The following is a 19,338-nucleotide window of genomic DNA, read 5'->3' as shown; positions in this document are numbered from 1 at the left end:
TAACTTTTTTATTTTTCTGTCAATTTGGACATGTGAGGGCTTATTTTTTGCGGGACGAGTTGTACTTTTGAACGACATCATTGGTTTTACCATGTCGTGTACTAGAAAATGGGAAAAAAATTCCAAGTGCGGTGAAATTGCAAAAAAAGTGCAATCCCACACTTGCTTTTTGCTTGGCTTTTTTGCTAGGTTCACTAAATGCTAAAACTGACCTGCCATTATGATTCTCCAGGTCATTACGAGTTCATAGACCCCTAACATGACTAGTTTATTTTTTACCTAAGTGCTGAAAAAAAATTCCAAACTTTGCTAAAAAAGAAAAAAAAAATTGCGCCATTTTCCGATACTCGTAGCGTCTCCATTTTTCATGATCTGGGGTCGCTTGAGGGCTTATTTTTTGCGTGCCGAGCTGGCATTTTTAATGATACCATTTTGGTGCAGATACGTTCTTTTGATCGCCCGTTATTGCATTTTAATTCAATGTCACGGCGACCAAAAAAACGTAATTCTGGCGTTTCGGATTTTTTTCTCATTACGCCGTTTAGCGATCAGGTTAATGCTTTTTTTTTTATTGATAGATCGGGCGATTCTGAACGCGGCGATACCAAATATGTGTAGGTTTGATTTTTTTTTTTACTGATTTATTTTGTTTGGGGCGAAAGGGGGGTGATTTAAACTTTTATGTTTTTTTTATTTTTTTCACATTTTTTTTCACTTTTTTTTTTTTTTTTACTCCATGGGAGGCTAGAAGCAGGCACAACTCGATCGCCTCTGCTACATAACAGCGATCATCAGATCGCTGCTATGCAGCAGAAAATCAGGTGTGCTGTGAGCGCCGACCACAGGGTGGCGCTCACAGCTACCGGCGATCAGTAACCATAGAGGTCTCAAGGACCTCTATGGTTACAATAATGAAGCATCGCCGACCCCCGATCATGTGACGGGGGTCGGCGATGACGTCATTTCCGGCCGCCCGGCCGGATGCGGTAGTTAAATGCCGCTGTCTGCGTTTGACAGCGGCATTTAACTAGTTAATAGCGGCGGGTGAATCGCGATTTTACCCGCCGCTATTGTGGGCACATGTCAGCTGTTCAAAACAGCTGACATTTCCCGGCTTTGATGCGGGCTCACCGCGGAGCCCTGCATCAAAGCAGGGGACCTGACGTCGGACGTACTATCCCGTCCGACGTCAGGAAGGGGTTAAAGAACTGAAAATGCTCATTTGTGGAATTTGCAGCATTAGGAGGTCACATTCACTGAACAAAAAAGCTATTTAACTCCAAAACATCCTAACAGGTCAGTTACATGTTAACATAGGAACCTTTCTTCTTTGATATCTCCTTCACAATTCTTGCATCCATTGAACTTGTGAGTTTTTGGAGAGTTTCTGCTTGTATTTCTTTGCATGAAGTCAGAATAGCCTCCCAGAGCTGCTGTTTTGATGTGAACTGCCTCCCACCCTCATAGATCTTTTGCTTTATGATATTCCATAGGTTCTCTATAGGGTTGAGGTCAGGGGAAGATGGTGGCCACAGCATGAGTTTATCTCCTTTTATGCCCATAGCAGCCAAGGACGCAGAGGTATTCTTTGCAGCATGAGATGGGGCATTGTCAGCATGAAGATGATTTTGCTCCTGAAGACACGTTTCTGCTTTTTATACCATGGAAGAAAGTTGTCAGTCAGAAATTCTATATACTTTACAGAGGTCATTTTCACACCTTCAGGAACCTTAAAGGGCCCTACCAGCTGTTTCCCCATGATTCCGGCCCAAAACATGACTCCTCCACATCCTTGCTGACGTCGCAGCCTTGTTGGGACACGGTGGCCATCCACCAACCATCCACTACTCCATCCATCTGGACCATCCAGGGTTGCTCGACACTCATCAGTAAACAAGACTGTTTGGAAATTAGTCTTCATGTATGTCTGGGCCCAATGCAACCGTTTCTGATTGTGAACACTGTTTAGGAGTGGCCGAATAGTAGGTTTATGCACCACAGCAAGCCTTTGAAGAATCCTACACCTTGAGGTTTGAGGGACTCCAGAGGCACCAGCAGCTTCAAATAACTGTTTGCTGCTTTGTAATGGTATTTTGGCAGCTGCTCTCTTAATTCAATGGTCTGGCAGAAACCTTCCTTATTATGTCTTTATCTGCATAAACTCTGTCTGTGCTCTGTTTCAGTCATAAATCTCTTCACAGTATGATGATCACTCTTAAGTTTTTGTGAAATATTTAATGTTTTCATACCTTGTCCAAGGCATTGCACTATTTAACACTTTTCAGCAGCAGAGAGATCCTTTTTACTTCCCATATTGCTTGAAACCTGTGGCCTGCTTACTAATGTGGAACATCATTTTTAAGTAGTTTTCCTTTAATTAGAGTCACCTGGAAAACTAATTATCACATGTGTTTAAGATCGATTTCAGTGAGCCCTGAGACACAATACCATCCACGAGTTTATTAGAAAAAAAAAAAAAAATTAAATCTTTATGACACTTAAATGCAATTTGCATAATAATTTGGAACACGGTGTACTTAGTACGTCTATGGTCAGTAAGTACCTGCCGACCAAGACATACTGAGTAGGTCCAAGGTCGGTAAGGCGTTAAAGGGAACCGGTCATGTAAAAAAAAAAAAGTTATTAGAGGGAATCGATCAGAAGGTTTTTGCTACCTAATCTGAGAGCAGCATATGGTGTAGGCAAAGAGAAGCTGAATCCAATGATGTATCACTTAGATTACTGAGTGCAGCAGTTGTGACACATTCATAATTTGTAGATTTAGCATGAAGCAGAGCGGAGAAAGCTGCCCCTGCACACAAAAGGCTTTCTGTGTACACAATCTATAGACAATGAGCTGCCTATCACAGAAGAGGGTGTCGAAACAGTGCTCATGTGGCCAGCTAGTCACAGGAATGAAAATGTCATGATGATAAAACCTGATAAAACCTTCATTGTAAGTAAACAACAGCACACAGCTTGATAAATGACACATCGTTGATATCTTTTTTTCAAACCCTACCTTACGCTGTCCTCAGATTACATAGCAAAACCTGCTGTCAGATTCCCTTTATCCTACAGGTTAATAGTGTTCTGAAGCTGCCCAGCGCCCGCACTGAAAGTCTGGCTGCCAGGAAGAAAAGAACTTAATTCCCCCCGGCAGCCTCAGGCTTTCAGTCATAAGGGTGCGGCTGATGCGGCTTCAGTCACTACTGCGTCAGTGCTGATCTCGCTGTCAGTCAGTGACGGGATGTGGTTAGAGCTCACTATGTACTGAGCAGTGACTGAAGCCATGCCGGCCGCGCCTCAATGACAGAAAGCCCAAGGCTGCCTGGGGGAAGAAACTTCATTTCCTACAGCAGCTGGACATTCAGTGCAGTGGCCGCATGGCTTTAGAAGGGTATTAATCTCATATTTGCAGCTTAATAGCATCTTTAGATATGACAGGTTACCGTTAAAGAGGACCTGACACGAGGTCAAAGCTGCTCAGTATATCATTTTTATTTTTAAACCCGTCATACAGTTTCAGAGATATGGGCCTTTTTATGTAGTGTTAATTTTGATGGTCTTTACCAAGATTCACTGAGGGTGTGTACGTAAACTATAAAAAGCAGCGCTGCATAAGGAACCTCATAGCTCTATAGCTGTATAGCGGATTCATAAAAAAACAAAAAGTGGAATTACTTGGGAGAAGTGGGAGGAAAACAAGAGCAAAAAATGGCTACTTGTGACCTGACTACGCAGATACTGTACCTATACCTATATCTTGAAGCAAACTATCCGTCACGAATAGAAATGCATTGAAGCTGATTTCCTTAGATCACACAGTAGTCTGGAATGGTTGTTATTCTCTCACGCTCTCAGCTAGGAGATACATTCACTGACAGCAAGCACTGACAGCAAGCAGACATTCCAATGAGGATTAGTAACACGGCATATACCAAAGCTGCAGGACTTGTCCATATACATCAATTCTGCTTTATTTCATATAGAACCAGAAGTTGACTGTAAATGACATTTCTGTTCCATACACAATGCAGGTGCCATTCCAGCTAGCTGCGTCTACTGGGGAACTTTCTCAGTAAGTCATAGACTGAGCCCAGAGCTAGAAAAGTCAAACAAACTTAGGAAGTTATTATATCAATATTACAGTGGAAAAAAAGAGGACTCCATCTCTTCTACATACCTTGGCACAAGGGTACGACACAAAAATAGTGCTGCTTTCATTACATGGGGACTGTAAAGTCAGAGACACTCCATCATCGGATCTTACAGGTTTCGCATTATGAGTTTGACTCACTGCTTTTTAAGTGAATTTCTAGGTGGAAGAATGATGTTTGCAGGAGAGGAATGAAAGGAAGCAGTTTAGCTGCGAAGAGATGTTTTCTAGGGAACAGAACACTTACTTTTCAGAACTTTCTCCAATTTTTGCGTCATTGACCCTTCCACTTTTTCCGTGCCATCCGCCTCCAGTTTTTGATGGATTGCTGGAAAACAGAGGATCATTAGAGGGTGTTTGCCAGATAACAAGGCTCCTGCTACAACTGCACATACAGTAAGTAACACATCAAATTCAGCCTGCAAAAAGACGGAAGATTTCAGTGCTCCGTGACTTAGTGAGCGACCGGAGTTACTATACAGATGTGGCTTTCCTTAACGTGTCCTTAAAGGAGTATTCCCATCTCCATGATCCTAATCCCAGTATGTAGTAGGTGTAAAAATATGAAAATTAACAAATACCTCCAACTAGAAAGGTAGTATAGTTTTCCTGATAAGCTATGTCGCTTTCTTCATGGAGGGCATTGCAGTTTCGTAGGTATCCATGGTTGTGACCACTCATATAGTGACAGTTAGTTGGTTGCTAGTGGTAGTAACCATGGATATCTAAGCTACTGGAATGCCCTGCATTGAGAAAGCAACATAGCTTATCAGATTAACTATACTACATTTCTAATTGGAGGTATTTGCTAATATTATTATTACTACATCTACTACATATTGGGATAGGATGTTGGAGATGAGAATATCCCTTTAAACCTGACATATTCCAAGACATACGCATCTGATATTAAACAAGAAAAGAAAAAAGTATACGCCTCTAACCCGTATTTTTTGGCGTATAAGATGACTGGGCGTATAAGACGACCCCCAACTTTTCGGGGGTCATCCTATACACCGGGTGTCGTCTTATACGGCGTGTGTAGGGAGCGGTCCCAGATGGATCCCAGGGTCTGGAGGAGAGGAGACTCTCCTTCAGGCCCTGGGATCCATATTCATGTATCACGTGACCGTGACGTCACAAAGGTCCATCGCGGCGCGCGATGCATCCTTGGGAACGGAAGCCGCGGCATGCATCACGGAGAGCCGGGAGAACTCCGGGGGCCGTCGGAAGGTAAGTACAGTACAGACCAAAAGTTTGGATACACCTTCTTATTTAAAGATTTTTCTGTATTTTCATGACTATGAAAATTGTACATTCACACTGAAGGCATCAAAACTATGAATTAACACATGTGGAATTATATACTTAACAAAAAAGTGTGAAACAACTGAAAATAAGTCTTATATTCTAGGTTCTTCAAAGTAGCCACCTTTTGCTTTGATGACTGCTTTGCACACTCTTGGCATTCTCTTGATGAGCTCCAAGAGGTAGTCACCGGGAATGGTTTTCACTTCACAGGTGTGCCCTGTCAGGTTTAATAAGTGGGATTTCTTGCCTTATAAATGGGGTTGGGACCAACAGTTGTGTTGAGCAGAAGTCTGGTGGATACACAGCTGATAGTCCTACTAAATAGACTGTTAGCTGCTTTTTTCTTGCCATAATACAAATTCTAAGTAAAGGAAAACGAGTGGCCATCATTACTTTAAGAAATGAAGGTCAGTCAGTCCGAAAAATTGGGAAAACTTTGAAAGTGTCCCCAAGTGCAGTTGCAAAAACCATCAAGCGCTACAAAGAAACTGGCTCACATGAGGACTGCCCCAGGAAAGGAAGACCAAGAGTCACCTCTGCTTCGGAGGATAAGTTTATCCGAGTCACCAGCCTCAGAAATCGCAGGTTAACAGCAGCTCAGATTAGAGACCAGGTCAATGCCACACAGAGTTCTAGCAGCAGACACATCTCTACAACAACTGTTAAGAGGAGACTTTGTGCAGCAGGCCATCATGGTAAAATAGCTGCTTGGAAACCACTGCTAAGGACAGGCAACAAGCAGAGGAGACTTGTTTGGGCTAAAGAACACAAGGAATGGACATTAGACCAGTGGAAATCTGTGCTTTGGTCTGATGAGTCCAAATTTGAGATCTTTGGTTCCAACCACCGTGTCTTTGTGCAACGCAGAAAAGGTGAACGGATGGACTCTACATGCCTGGTTCCCACCATGAAGCATGGAGGAAGAGATGTGATGGTGTGGGGGTGCTTTGCTGGTGACACTGTTGGGGATTTATTCAAAATTGAAGGCATACTGAACCAGCATGGCTACCACAGCATCTTGCAGAGGCATGCTATTCCATCCGGATTGCGTTTAGTTGGACCATCATTTATTTTTCAACAGGACAATGACCCCAAACACACCTCCAGGCTGTGTAAGGGCTATTTGACCAAGAAGGAGAGTGATGGGGTGCTACGCCAGATGACCTGGCCTCCACAGTCACCAGACCTGAACCCAATCGAGATGGTTTTGGGGTGAGCTGGACCGCAGAGTGAAGGCAAAAGGGCCAACAAGTGCTAAGCATCTCTGGGAACTCCTTCAACATTGTTGGAAGACCATTTCTGGTGACTACTCATCAAGACAATGCCAAGAGTGTGCAAAGCAGTCATCAAAGCAAAAGGTGGCTACTTTGAAGAACCTAGAATATAAGACATATTTTCAGTTGTTTCACACTTTTTTGTTAACTATATAATTCCACATGTGTTAATTCATAGTTTTGATGTCTTCAGTGTGAATTTACAATTTTCATAGTCATGAAAAAACAGAAAAATCTTTAAATGAGAAGGCGTGTCCAAACTTTTGGTCTGTACGGTATATCCATATTTTTTTTTTCTTATTTTTTGTTTTTACACGAATATGGATCCCAGGGCCTGAAGGAGAGTCTCTTCTCCTCCAGACCCTGGGAACCATCCGGGACTGCTCCCTGCACCATATGCGGCAACTTCAGAGCTCCGCACCCGGCGTATAAGACGACCCCCGACTTTTGAGATGATTTTCATGGGTTAAAAAGTCGTCTTATACGCCGGAAAATACGGTACTTCAATGAAAGCCATCCGTTGGTCCACCATTGATATTTATTGAATGAAGTAAGTGACATTGTATTGAAGTGGTATTATTATAAATCGGAAAACCAACACAAATTCAGGGATTACACATTTTCGACAGATTAAAAAGAGTTACATATAATTTAAAGATTTATTTTTAGTTTCAGAAAACTCTTGTCTCTAAGTGCAGTTAATAAAAAAACAACAACAAAAAACTTTGGCCTTAACTCACCCATTCTGGTTCCATTGAGCTCAGTGGCTCTGCCTGAGAAAACTGTACGAGTTGCTGAGCTCGCAGAATGGCTGTGGATATTGGGAGCAATGGCAGAGACTGAGTGCTGGAAAAGCACTATTTTTTTTTTACAGCAAACCACACATAGGGACAGGATCTTCCAAATCCGGAAAGCCACAAAAAAAAAAAAACAAAAAAAAAAAACCTGTGGTTTTGGACTACTACAACAAAAAGTTAAAATTAAAAATCAGCCCCCCAAGGTTAAAGGATTGTTTTTCCCAAATCAATAAGTATCACCTATGTCTAGAGTAGATGAGAAGTGTATGTTTACAGGGGATCCAACCATCATTCATGAGAACAGGGGTCTCATCTCTTTCCCGTGTGAACAGAGCAGCTGGGGGCATTTTTTAGAATTATGACACACTTTTAAAAGTGGATAAAGAACAAGCTACTGTAATAAAGTAGCTAGTATACAAAAGCAACAGTGATTATGTCAAATGACAGTTCCATTGGTGCCCTTCCAGCTGCTGAGGTCTCACACTGCTCAGTACAAGCCGCAGCTGTCAGTAGGACTGGGTGGAAGGAGACTGAATACACTTGGACTTATCAACTTTCATTTTTCAACTGGACTCATAAAAACCTCAATTTAATATCAGGAGTTGCAGCCATTTGGACACGCATTTTCAAAGTAAGTACACCAGTATTGTCAAATTTAAGGGATCTATTAAAAAAACAGTATAATAAAAACAAGCATTACTATGCCACCCAGCTACATGATTTATTTGGGTGGCTTGTCTCTAGAACATATATTTTCACTGGGTTACATCAAACTATGGAGTGCAAAAAGAAAACCAATAAGTAAAAATACTTCCTAAAGCATTACATCTACCCCAAAGACACACTGAGCTGTCTTCTGTTCCTTCACACACATCAATAAAACTCAATGAGGGATGACATGTAAACTTGACATTGCTGCATGCCCGGGCGCTCTGTTACGATTTATTAGTTCTACGAATCATCAATGGAACATTGCAAATCACGGAGTATAGCGATCACACATAGAGCAAAATAGAAGGCAGAATACTGACGATCACAACACTACATGTCCATTCTCAGAACAGCCTTGCCCTAAGGACTCACAGAGACTCAAGGTACCTTCTGAGAAACTGAAAAAAAAAATAAAAAAATCATTCTTAACAACTCCCTTCGTTGAGAACATAACTAGCCATGTCAGCAATTACTAAAAAAAAAAAAAAAAAAAAAATCAGTACTTGTGAGGGAAATCCTGGTACATCACAGAGACCATACTGGATCAAAACTTCAGACATTTCAAAACTATACAAATTAGGGGTTATAAAGAAAAGAAACACTGAATAATGTATTATAACAAAGATGACAGTCACCTTATCATTTCCCCGTGGTTCCCATGTCAAGGAATTCCCATTCCCTATCTCGCTGACATCTGAGTTTCTACACCCATCAATGCTGTGTCGACATGATGTGTGACCGCTGCAGCCAGTCACTGTTGACATCACTGAGACCGCTCTCTTCTGCCAGGGATTGGTTGCAGTAGACACATGTCGTGTCGACAAGTTGTCGCTAGAGAGCAGAGACATCCGATGATCAGAAGTCCCTGTCATCACTCAGAGGAGGAACAACTGCACTAGGTCTTGACATACTTATAGTTTAAATCTATGGTATATGTTAAGCACTGTGCAAAAAAAAAGTTATTTAATGTCAAATATAAAGCAGAAATCGGAATTCTGCTAGCTTCAATTGGGAACGCCTGACAGAAGTCACATTAACCCCTTGAGCTGAATGACTGCCCCATTTCTCAAATCTGACCAGTGTCCCTAGGTGGTAACTCTGGAACGCTTCACAGATCACAAGGATTCGAAGATTGTTTCCGTTGTGAAACATCGGACGAGTGCTATCCAATGCTTTATCAGATTGCACTGGGACCAATGTTATCCAACGGAGCAGTGCTGATAAGCGTTTTCGGTCACTGACAGAATCCCTAATGGTGGTTTTAATATTTGGGCAAGTGGTAGTGCTTGGAAAGGAAAGCTATTTGATTTTTGTAGTGAAAGTTTTGACACCATATTGCAGTTACAGAATCTCCGAAACGCCAACAGTTGACCTAATTTGAGAAATAAAACTCCACAATGAATTCATCTAGGGGTGTGATGAGCATTTTTAACCCACAAACTAAATCACAAAATGTTATAAAAATGTAGCCAAGAAAATGAAAAATGTATGGATTATCTACTAAAATGTTACGTTCGCCTCAAAATTTAAATTCACACAAGGGGTAATAGGAGAAAAGGACAACACAATTTATTATGCAGTTTTTACCATATGTGGCAACAGGGAGTCTCCGAAATATCCGAATTATGTACGACCTCTAGTTACAAATGTTGGATGTTCAAAAACAAACAAAAAAAACAGTAATTAGACTTACTGGTAATTGTATTTCCAGGAATCCATCCTGACAGCACACTGGAGGACGTCCTTCTTATCCATGATGGGACAGGAAACACGAGAGGTTAAAAGGACCCTCCCCCTACCACCCTTCAGTGTTTTTCCAAAGTAACACATCTGGATGGATGCAAAAACAAGTTTTATTACAACAAAATAATCAATCATACAAATGTTACATCACATAAGTATAAAGATCAAACAATAGGGAGGAAACTAACAGTGCTGTCAAAATGGATTCCTGGAAATACAATTACCAGTAAGTCTAATTACTGTTTTCCAGGTCACCACCTGACAGCACACTGGAGAAATACCAAAGGAGAATGGTATTTAGGGTGGGACCACTGCTTGAAGTACCTTTCTACCAAAGGCCAACTGAGGCGAAACTACATCTAACTTATAGTGTTTAGAAAAGGTACTAAGATTAGACCATGATGCAGCTCTACAGATCTGGTCTGCCGTAGCCCCCCCTTTCTCCGCCCATGATGTGGCCATGGCCCTAGATGAGTGGGCTTTAAGATTAACTGGGGAATTCAGACCTTTAGCTTTGTAGGCTAAATCAATTGTAGATTTTATCCACCGTGCGATAGTCGCTTTAGACGCTTTTTTCCCCTTATTTGAACCCCTGAACTGAACGAACAAGTTATTGTCCCGTCTCCAGGGTCTAGATAAATCAAGGTACCTGAGTACTGACTCTCTTACATCAAGGTTATGGAAAAATCTTTCTTTTTGTTTTTTAGGGAATTGGCAAAATGACGGTAAAACAATCTCCTGATTCATATTAGTATCAGAGACGACCTTAGGGAGAAAGGCCGGATCAAGCCTTAGTACTATTTTATCATCAAAGATCTGTAAATACGGGTTCTGTACCGAAAGAGCCTGTAGTTCCCCCAATCTTTTTGCCGATGTGATCGCAACTAAAAACGCGGTTTTAAGAGAGAGTTTGTTAATATCTATGTCTCCAGTTATATCCCAGGACTGATCACACAGAAAATTCAGGACCAGATTAAGATCCCACGGCGGGACTGATTTCCTAATGAATGGCCTTAGCCTCTGGACTGCTCTAGAGAATCGACTAATCCAGGGGTGGGTAGATAGAGAAAAATCAAAAAATACACTTAGGGCCGCTATCTGGACTCTTAATGTACTTGGTCTAAGACCTTTTTGAAATCCTGACTGCAAGAAGTCAAGAATTTTTGGGATATCTGGATGGTCAGTATCAACTGTCATCTCCCCACAGAATCCACAAAATGTTTTCCATATTTTTGTGTAGATGGCAGATGTCACCGGCTTTCTGCTGGCTTGAAGGGTAGAAATGACGTCATCTGAAAGACCTTTTGCCCTCAAGACCTTCCGTTCAGGATCCAGGCTGCCAACTGAAGTGCTCCTGGGTTCTGGGGTAGAACTGGACCTTGTAGAAGAAGATCCTCTCTCTCTGGTAACAGGAGGGGTTCTTCCACTGATAATTTTTTTAACAATGGAAACCAACTTCGTTTCGGCCAGTGAGGAGCTATGAGGATGACTTTGGCCCCGTCCTCGCAGATTTTCCTGAGTGTTCTTGGAATCAATGCCAGAGGTGGAAACGCATACAGAAGACCGTTGTTCCAGGGTTGTGACAGGGCATCGATCGCAGCTGGACTTTCCCAGGGGTTTAGGGAGTAAAAGGTTTTGACCTTTGCGTTTTGCTTTGTAGCAAATAGATCCACAGTCGGCTTCCCCCAACGATGACAAAGATCCCTGAATACTTCGCTGTTTAGTTCCCACTCTGTAGGGGATACACTTTTCCTGCTCAGGAAATCCGCCAACTGGTTCTTGGATCCCTCCAGATGTACAGCCGAGATTGACCGTACCGACTTCTCTGCCCACTTGAAGATCTGTTCCGCCAGATCTTGTAATGCCAAATGTCTTGGGCCCCCCTGATGTCGAAGGAAGGCTACAGTCGTCGTATTGTCCGAGAAGATTTTTACATGCTTGTTCTTCAGCAAATGTTGTGCCGCCGTTAAGACCTTCCAAACCGCATGCAACTCTCTGTGGTTTGATGACTTCTTGCTGTCCTTTCTTTCCCAACGACCTTGGAAATATCTTCCCAGGACATGACCTCCCCAACCTTCCTGACTTGCATCTGTCGTGACTGACACACTCGGGGTTTGAAGCCATGGTACTCCCAGCCGGAGATTTTTGGAGAGAGTCCACCACACCAGAGATCTCTTGATCTGAAAAGAAAGATTCAGTCTTTGATTTAGAGAGTTTTGTCTTCTGTTCCAGCTCCTCAGAACTCCCTGCTGAAGCTGTCGGGAATGAAACTGGCTCCATCTCACGCAAGGGATGCAGGCCGTCATTAACCCCAGGTATATCCACAAATCATATCCGTCATTAACCCCAGTATTATCATCCCGTCTCTGATTGTATTTCGGCCTCGGGAGAAATGATGGACCTTTTTTACTATACCCTTTAGCATGTCTTCCGGAAGGTAGGACATTCTTGTTTCTGAATCGAGCATGACTCCTAGGAATTTTATTCTGGATTTCGGTATTAGATCTGATTTCTTCCAATTTATAATCCATCCGAGACTCTCTAGTGTGGAAATGAGGAATTGACAGTTGATCCTGAGCTGGTGTACTGACTCTGCCGCTACCAAAAAGTCGTCTAAATAAGGGATTACCATCAAATCCTGATTTCTCAGATATGCGACCACCTCTACCATAAGTTTTGTAAAAACTCTGGGAGCCGACGCCAGGCCGAAGGGGAGACAGCGAAATTGAAAGTGGTAGATCTTCCCTTCCATGTTTACCGCGAACCGCAGGAACTTTTGGTGGTTTAAGTAAATGGGAACATGGTAATATGCACTCTTTAGATCTAGAGTGCATATCACCATACCCCTTCCCAACAGAGGAATGGTAGACCGAATTGACTCCATTTTGAATCTTTTGTATACCACCCAATTGTTTAGGTGCTTCAGATTTATTATCATTCTCGACTCTCCCGATGGTTTTGTTATCGAGAAGAGATTCGAGTAATGACCTCTGTACTCTTCTTGAGAGGGGACCGGAACAATTGCCGCCATTTTTAGGAGGTCCTGTATATCCGACCACATGGGGGATGATGATTTTAGATGTGTGCTGGACACCAGAAATCTTTCGGGCGGAAGGGAGGAAAATTCGATTTTGTACCCCTGGGACACCACCTGTAACACCCAAGGACTTGTTGTTATTTCCCTCCAACCTTCTAGGAATCCGGCTAGACGACCCCCTACTCTGATGGCGTCATTTTCTATGGTAGCTAGACCTCGGACCTGAGTAACTCGAGTCCTTGGTTTTGGGTCTACTGTCTCCCCCTTTCTGGTAGCTCCATCTACCTTGCTTCCCTTTACCCCTGTAATCCTGTTTCTGATTATAGCGGGGTCTCCGAAAAGGCTGGAATTTTTTAGGCTTTTCTTCGGGGAACCCCTTTTTTACATCTGAGGCTTTCTCTAAGATATCGTCGAGGACCGGTCCTGAAGACCCTGCCCCCAGAGAAGGGTATGGAACACAATTTATTTTTGGAGTGCATATCACCCGACCAGTTTTTGAGCCAGATAGCTCTTCGGGCTGCATTAGAGAGAGATTGACCTCTAGCCGCAAATCTAACAGTCTCCGCGGACGCGTCTGCCAAAAAGGTGGTAGCCAATTTTAACAGAGGCAGAGATTTCAGGATAGTATCTCTAGGAGTTTTGGCTATTAATTGATCCTGAAGATCATTTAGCCACAGGTCCATGGAGCGAGCCACTGATGTTGCTGCAATATTAGCCCCGATAACCGCCGAAGAACTCTCCCAGGCCCTTTTTAAAAGGCCATCTGCCTTTCTGTCCATGGGCTCTTTTAGATTGGAAGAGTCCTCAAAAGGGATTGAGGTTCTTCTAGACACTTTAGCCAATGGAATGTCTATTTTAGGAATATCGACCCATTCTTTAACTTCATCCGGGTCAAACGGCAAGCGGAGTCGGAAATCTTTAGGGATAGTCAATCTCTTCTCCGCCTCATCCCATTCATCCAAAATCATGGATCTGATATGGGAATTTACTGGAAACACCTTCGCAGTCTGTGAGCGCAGGCCACCAAACATTTCATCTTGAACCGAACAAGATGGTTGTGGATCCTCAATTTGCATAGTATGCCGCACAGCCTCCAACAGTTCTCCTGTGTCTGCTGCAGAGAATAAGTATTTTCTCCCTCTCTCCGGAGGGTCTCTGCTCTCCTCTTCCTCTTCTATATCCGATACAGCAGATAACGAGTCTCCTGAAGAGTAATCGACCCTCTGCCTTTTGCTCGGTCTCTCTGAAGGTGAGGCTTGAGGTAGTACCAGACCTGATACAGAAGCCTGGACCTCCTCTCTTATCATGGCTCTCATATTTGACATAAGAGAAGCCTGCTCCTCTCCTATGATTCTGCAGGTGCACGCTTCACATAGGGGTTTCTGCCAGGTATCTTTCAGCTTGGCTGCACAAATAGGACACTTTTTGCTTTTGCCCAGCTTCTTTAACAATTTTTCTGGTAATGAGGCCGCCTATAGAAAAATAACAAACTCTAGCAAAATGCCCCATTTTTTTTTTTTTTTTAAATACCGGGCCCCTGCTCTACTTACTAGCGCCGTGGACTCCTGCCCTTCTCTAGCTGCGTCCTCCATGATGCACTGGAGATCGCTTACTGCACATACCTTATATTTCTGTTCGTCTGTTCATCTGTACAGCGCTCCTGCGCTCACTACCGCTTCCTGTTGCGGAGACGCCGCCCGCCCCCCTCAGCCGCAAACCGGAAGTGACGTGCGGCCGGAAAGAGAGGATGGTGCGAGGATTTGCTTCCCCATGCCGGCCGCATGGAGACGCCGACATCCGCAGAGGCCACCGGTGGGATCGCATGCACCAGGGGGCGCGACGGAAGAATCGAGAGCCCCCGACAGGGAGAAGCGATCCTCATACCAGGAGCAGCGCTACACTGGTAGGCAGAGGGACCCTCGGGTGGGTGTCGGCCAGCGGGTGCCTCATGGAGGGAAGGGTGAGGCAAAGCCCCCCCGATCCACATCCCCCCGCACAGAACGGTAGCTTCCTCTCACCGTTCCTATCCATAATGGGACAGGAAAAACACTGAAGGGTGGTAGGGGGAGGGTCCTTTTAACCTCTCGTGTTTCCTGTCCCATCATGGATAAGAAGGACGTCCTCCAGTGTGCTGTCAGGTGGTGACCTGGAAAACCCTATTCTACTCATCTCACCACTGACCACTCGGCCGGATCTCTTCTTTCCAGCGTCGTGCATGGCATCTCCAGTCTGTTCACTGTAGACCAGGAATCCCAGCCTTGGCCACGCCAGGGCTCACAGCAGGTGTTAGGGTTTGTTTTTTTTTTTTAAAGGGAAGGTGCCACCAGTTTTCTTGTAGTTTGTTTTTTTGTGAAATTAAGCTTAAAATAGTAAATAAAATGTACTAATGCAATGTTTGCACTGTTTGCAAACATTTTTATATGAAAAATATTATATATTTTCTTACAAATATATATATTGACCACTAGGGGGAGCATTTTCCGTTTTAGACCTCAAGCAGCTATAGTGAGACTTACCAGCTTTACTGTTAGCTGGAAAATCTGGGCAGTAACTGCTGACATCAGCATTTCCCTCCCCTTTTGGGTGGTCTAACATCCCTGGGGCAGAATGAAGAGCAGCATCACAGGGCAGAGCCATTTTGTGTGTGACTGCCCTGTGATCTGCTATCACCAGCAGTTACTGCATCAGAAGCCCAGTTAGTTTCTGTGGTGTGTATGGAGCAGCATTGTCTGTGCAGAGCTGTCTGTGACTCATCCCTCAGTAAGATAAGAAGGAGCTCCAGGTCTGCAGTGAATGGCCAGGCATTGTGGAGGGAGGGGAGAGATACATTGTATGGCAGAGAGGTGTCAGGTGTCACCTCTCTCTGCAGGCTGGGAATGGAGCTCCTGTGATAGAGAGTAAGTGGAGCTGGGCAGAGAGCACTGGGCTATAATAAAATGGCTGCTAGTCACACCTACAGCAGTGAGTTGTGCAGCCCACAGAGGCGTGCCCAGCTCACTGCTAACACCTCTCCAATGTTAAAGATAGGAGATAATAGACCGGCGCTGACCCTATGTCCATGGGGTGCTGTAAAATGACACTGTTAGTGCCCTGCTACTGCTGCAAAACCAAGATGTCAGCCCCCAGTTCCTTCTTTAAACACATATAACACACGAAATCTGTTTCACATGCATTTAAAACTTGGTTATAGCAGCATGTTATGCTACATTACAGTGATTTATTAATGATCTACAAACGCGGTACCTTACCTTTAACCCCGGCCTTTTCCACCTTACATACATATCCAGGTTACAAATACCATTACAGAACGTATCTAGTTCGTAACCCGGGTTCCACCATACCCTATATGTGGGTGTACAATACTACAGGGATCAGATGGGAAGGAGCATTATTGTTCTACCAGTAACATGGAAACCACTTATATTTCCACTGACAGATGACGGCCCTAAGAGAAGATTTCAATTTTTGTGGACAATGAAGATTTTTGGGGTACCATTTTGTGATACATTACATTTTTGATCACTTTCCTTATAAAGCTAGGTTCAGATTCATCCCGTGCTCTATGCCGAGCATACATTGGGGATTTCATCTACATCCCCCAAAAAAGCGATTAAGACAAAAACCCAATAGAACTATTCACTATAATGAGGCAGATGGAGTCACTTTGCACATTTAGTCATGCACACAATGGATTTCAACCACACTTTTGCCCTCTAAAATGATAAGACACCAGTAGAACAGAGGCCAAACTGAGTGAAAAGTACCAAAATGATGTTTCTGTACACATGTTCAGTCTTTTATTACCTATGGTTCAGGCTTTTATTGCTTCTTTTAAAACACTTCAGGGTCCGGAAACCGTGAAGCGGCTAAAAGTAGCACATTTATTAAACAACAAATAAAAAATATATGCCGATTGCAGAGCTGCCAGAAAAACTAGCAAAATCGCCAGTGAAGCCACTTTAGGAAAAAGACCACCGGCTTTTTAACTTTTCTCCCCCAACACAGCTGTTTAAGGGTTGTTTTTTGCAGGACGAGTTGATGTCTTCAATTATACCATATTTTCTTTTCTTTTTTTAACATACACATTTTTCATTGCTTTTTATTCCATTTTCCCATGAGTCAGAATGATGACAAGCTACATTTTTGGCATTTTTTTTTTATAGATTATTTATTCTGCACAACAAAAACCGGAAAAAGTAAAGTGAGAGTTTTATAGTTCGGGTTGTTACGGCTGCGGTGATACCAGTGATGTGTATGATTCTTGTTTACACAAAAGCTGAATTTTAGTGGCGTCACTGCTTTTTTTATTTTTACTTTTTTTTTTTTAGTTTTCTTTTTTATTAGTCCCACTATGGGACATGAATATGTTTTCACTCTGATTGTTGGTCTCATACACTGTAGCACTCTTGTACTGCAGTGCCCGAAATTGGTACTGGTTAATGGCAGGGTCTAATAGGGATAAAGAGGGCGCCTTCTCCCTTTTTTAAATATCTAGATGCCACAATGATTAACAGCAGCATCTAAGGTGTTAATCGGCCCCACTCAATTACAAAACCGATGGGGACCATTGCCACAGGGTGTCTGTTGTCTCATACAGTCAACATCTGGCATTTTCGTCGGTCGGGACATGTGCGATTCATGTAATCCCCAGCACTGGAAGAAAATAGCACTGAGGATTAAGTCATTTTAATGACCACCATTAAAAGGCATTTCGGCACTCATTTAATGGGTTAACGTGGGCTTGTCACTTGGCATAAACGGGTAGTTTTTTACTGGGTCTAAATATCACTGATCTCCTGAATTTGGTGTATTTCTTTTGCTTCTGCATGTCTACAAGACAAAAAAAATACATATTCATAGCAAATGACAGGTAGACTTTGAAGGGGTATTCTCAAGTCTGCTGGAGGTCCCACCGATTCTGAGAACAGGGCTCTCAAGAGCATGGTGTAGATTAAGTGGTGGTTGGTCATGTGCACCGCCTCTCTACTTATTCTTACGGGAGAGCCGAAGACCAGTTGGGCGCAGCGTTCAGCTATCTTCAGCAGTCCCAGTAAAAGTGAATGGAAAGACAGTGCACATGTTCGACTACTGCTCCACTCATAAAGGCACAGTTTTCAGGATCAGTGGGGTCCCAGCAGTCAGACCCCCAGAGATCGGAAGAGAGTACCCCTTTAAGTCACACTAGCGATTGAGTAGAATGCATAAAATGAATGCAGTTACTTTCATCTTGGCTCTCATGATGCATCGCTCTGCTGTAACACGAAACCAGACTAATTTGGAATTGAGAGTGAAAGTGGAATTGGGAACAACACATCCTATAAAATAACATAACTGAAAACATAACAGAAAATCAGAGCAAAATAACTCGACATTTAATGCAATTTTACATTGCAAAAATATTTCACTAAACTGAAAACTATGCAAAGTTTATAGAAGTGAATGAATAATGAACCCTTCTACTGACCACTCTTGGTTGAGTAATAGGGAAGAAAAAAGCCAGATACCCTTTAATAGTAAAATAATAATATGTCAATTTCAGATTTTCCTGTTCAATCCTGTGGGAATCGCTTGCATCCGAAATTCGAACTGTCAAACAGGCAATTATATAATCCCACTGAAGTTTGCCGTTTAATTAATTTGAAAGGAACTGATCTGAAAATAAATAGATCACCCACGGCATATGGCACTAATGTGGCAGCTAATTAAAACTTTCCTGTTCTGCAGTAGAGAGCGGCGATATTAGATGTACGCCTGTTGACACTACAAATTATTGTATATACGTGAATGTAAAAACTGGCAGACACACAGTAAGCCTTTTGACTGGACTACTGTAGAAACAACCACAAACAATATTTCCACATTTCTAATATTATAGTAGAAGCCATGGGATTTTAATTACCGGTACATGAGAAGTAAAGAGCTTATAAATGGCAGCAAATTTAAAGAAGTCTGTCAGCCCAAAATGTCAGTATAAACTAGGCACTTAGCCATGTAAGAGATGTGGCCCCTACAAAAATCGCACATAGTGTGTTCTAATTGCTGCATCCATTCAGCAGATACAGGAGTTTAATCCCTTCTGCCAAGTAGGGTATTCGGTGCACCCTTGGTGTGGCCAAGAGGCCCAGCGCACTATTCCTCCCTCTGGTTTTGCATTCCCTGCCTCCCTCTCTGTTGATTGACAGCACTGGCATATCTGGAGTGAAAGCTGTCTGCAGAGAAAGCTCAGACTAGAACTGTCAATCACCAGAGAGGGAGGCGGGGCATGCAAAACCAGTGGGTGGAAAAGTGCACGGAGCCTCTTGGCCA

General features: G+C 43.0%; 1 protein-coding gene across 1 annotated transcript in view; it reads right to left on the bottom strand.

Moving 5' to 3' along the window:
- The window catches only part of EXOC2 (exocyst complex component 2), a 275,271-nt gene that overhangs the window by 175,970 nt on the left and 79,963 nt on the right, over positions 1-19,338 (bottom strand). Inside the window, exon 6 of the mRNA XM_077269779.1 lies at positions 4,407-4,487. Coding sequence (XP_077125894.1) covers positions 4,407-4,487 — 81 coding nt within the window. The remainder of the gene's footprint in view (positions 1-4,406; positions 4,488-19,338) is intronic.

This window comes from Ranitomeya variabilis, chromosome 6, assembly GCF_051348905.1.
Source record: "Ranitomeya variabilis isolate aRanVar5 chromosome 6, aRanVar5.hap1, whole genome shotgun sequence".
NCBI classification, from domain to species: Eukaryota; Metazoa; Chordata; class Amphibia; order Anura; family Dendrobatidae; genus Ranitomeya; species Ranitomeya variabilis.
The sequence above is the reverse complement of the archived record's forward strand: the minus strand, read 5'-3'. Positions and strand labels throughout refer to the sequence as shown.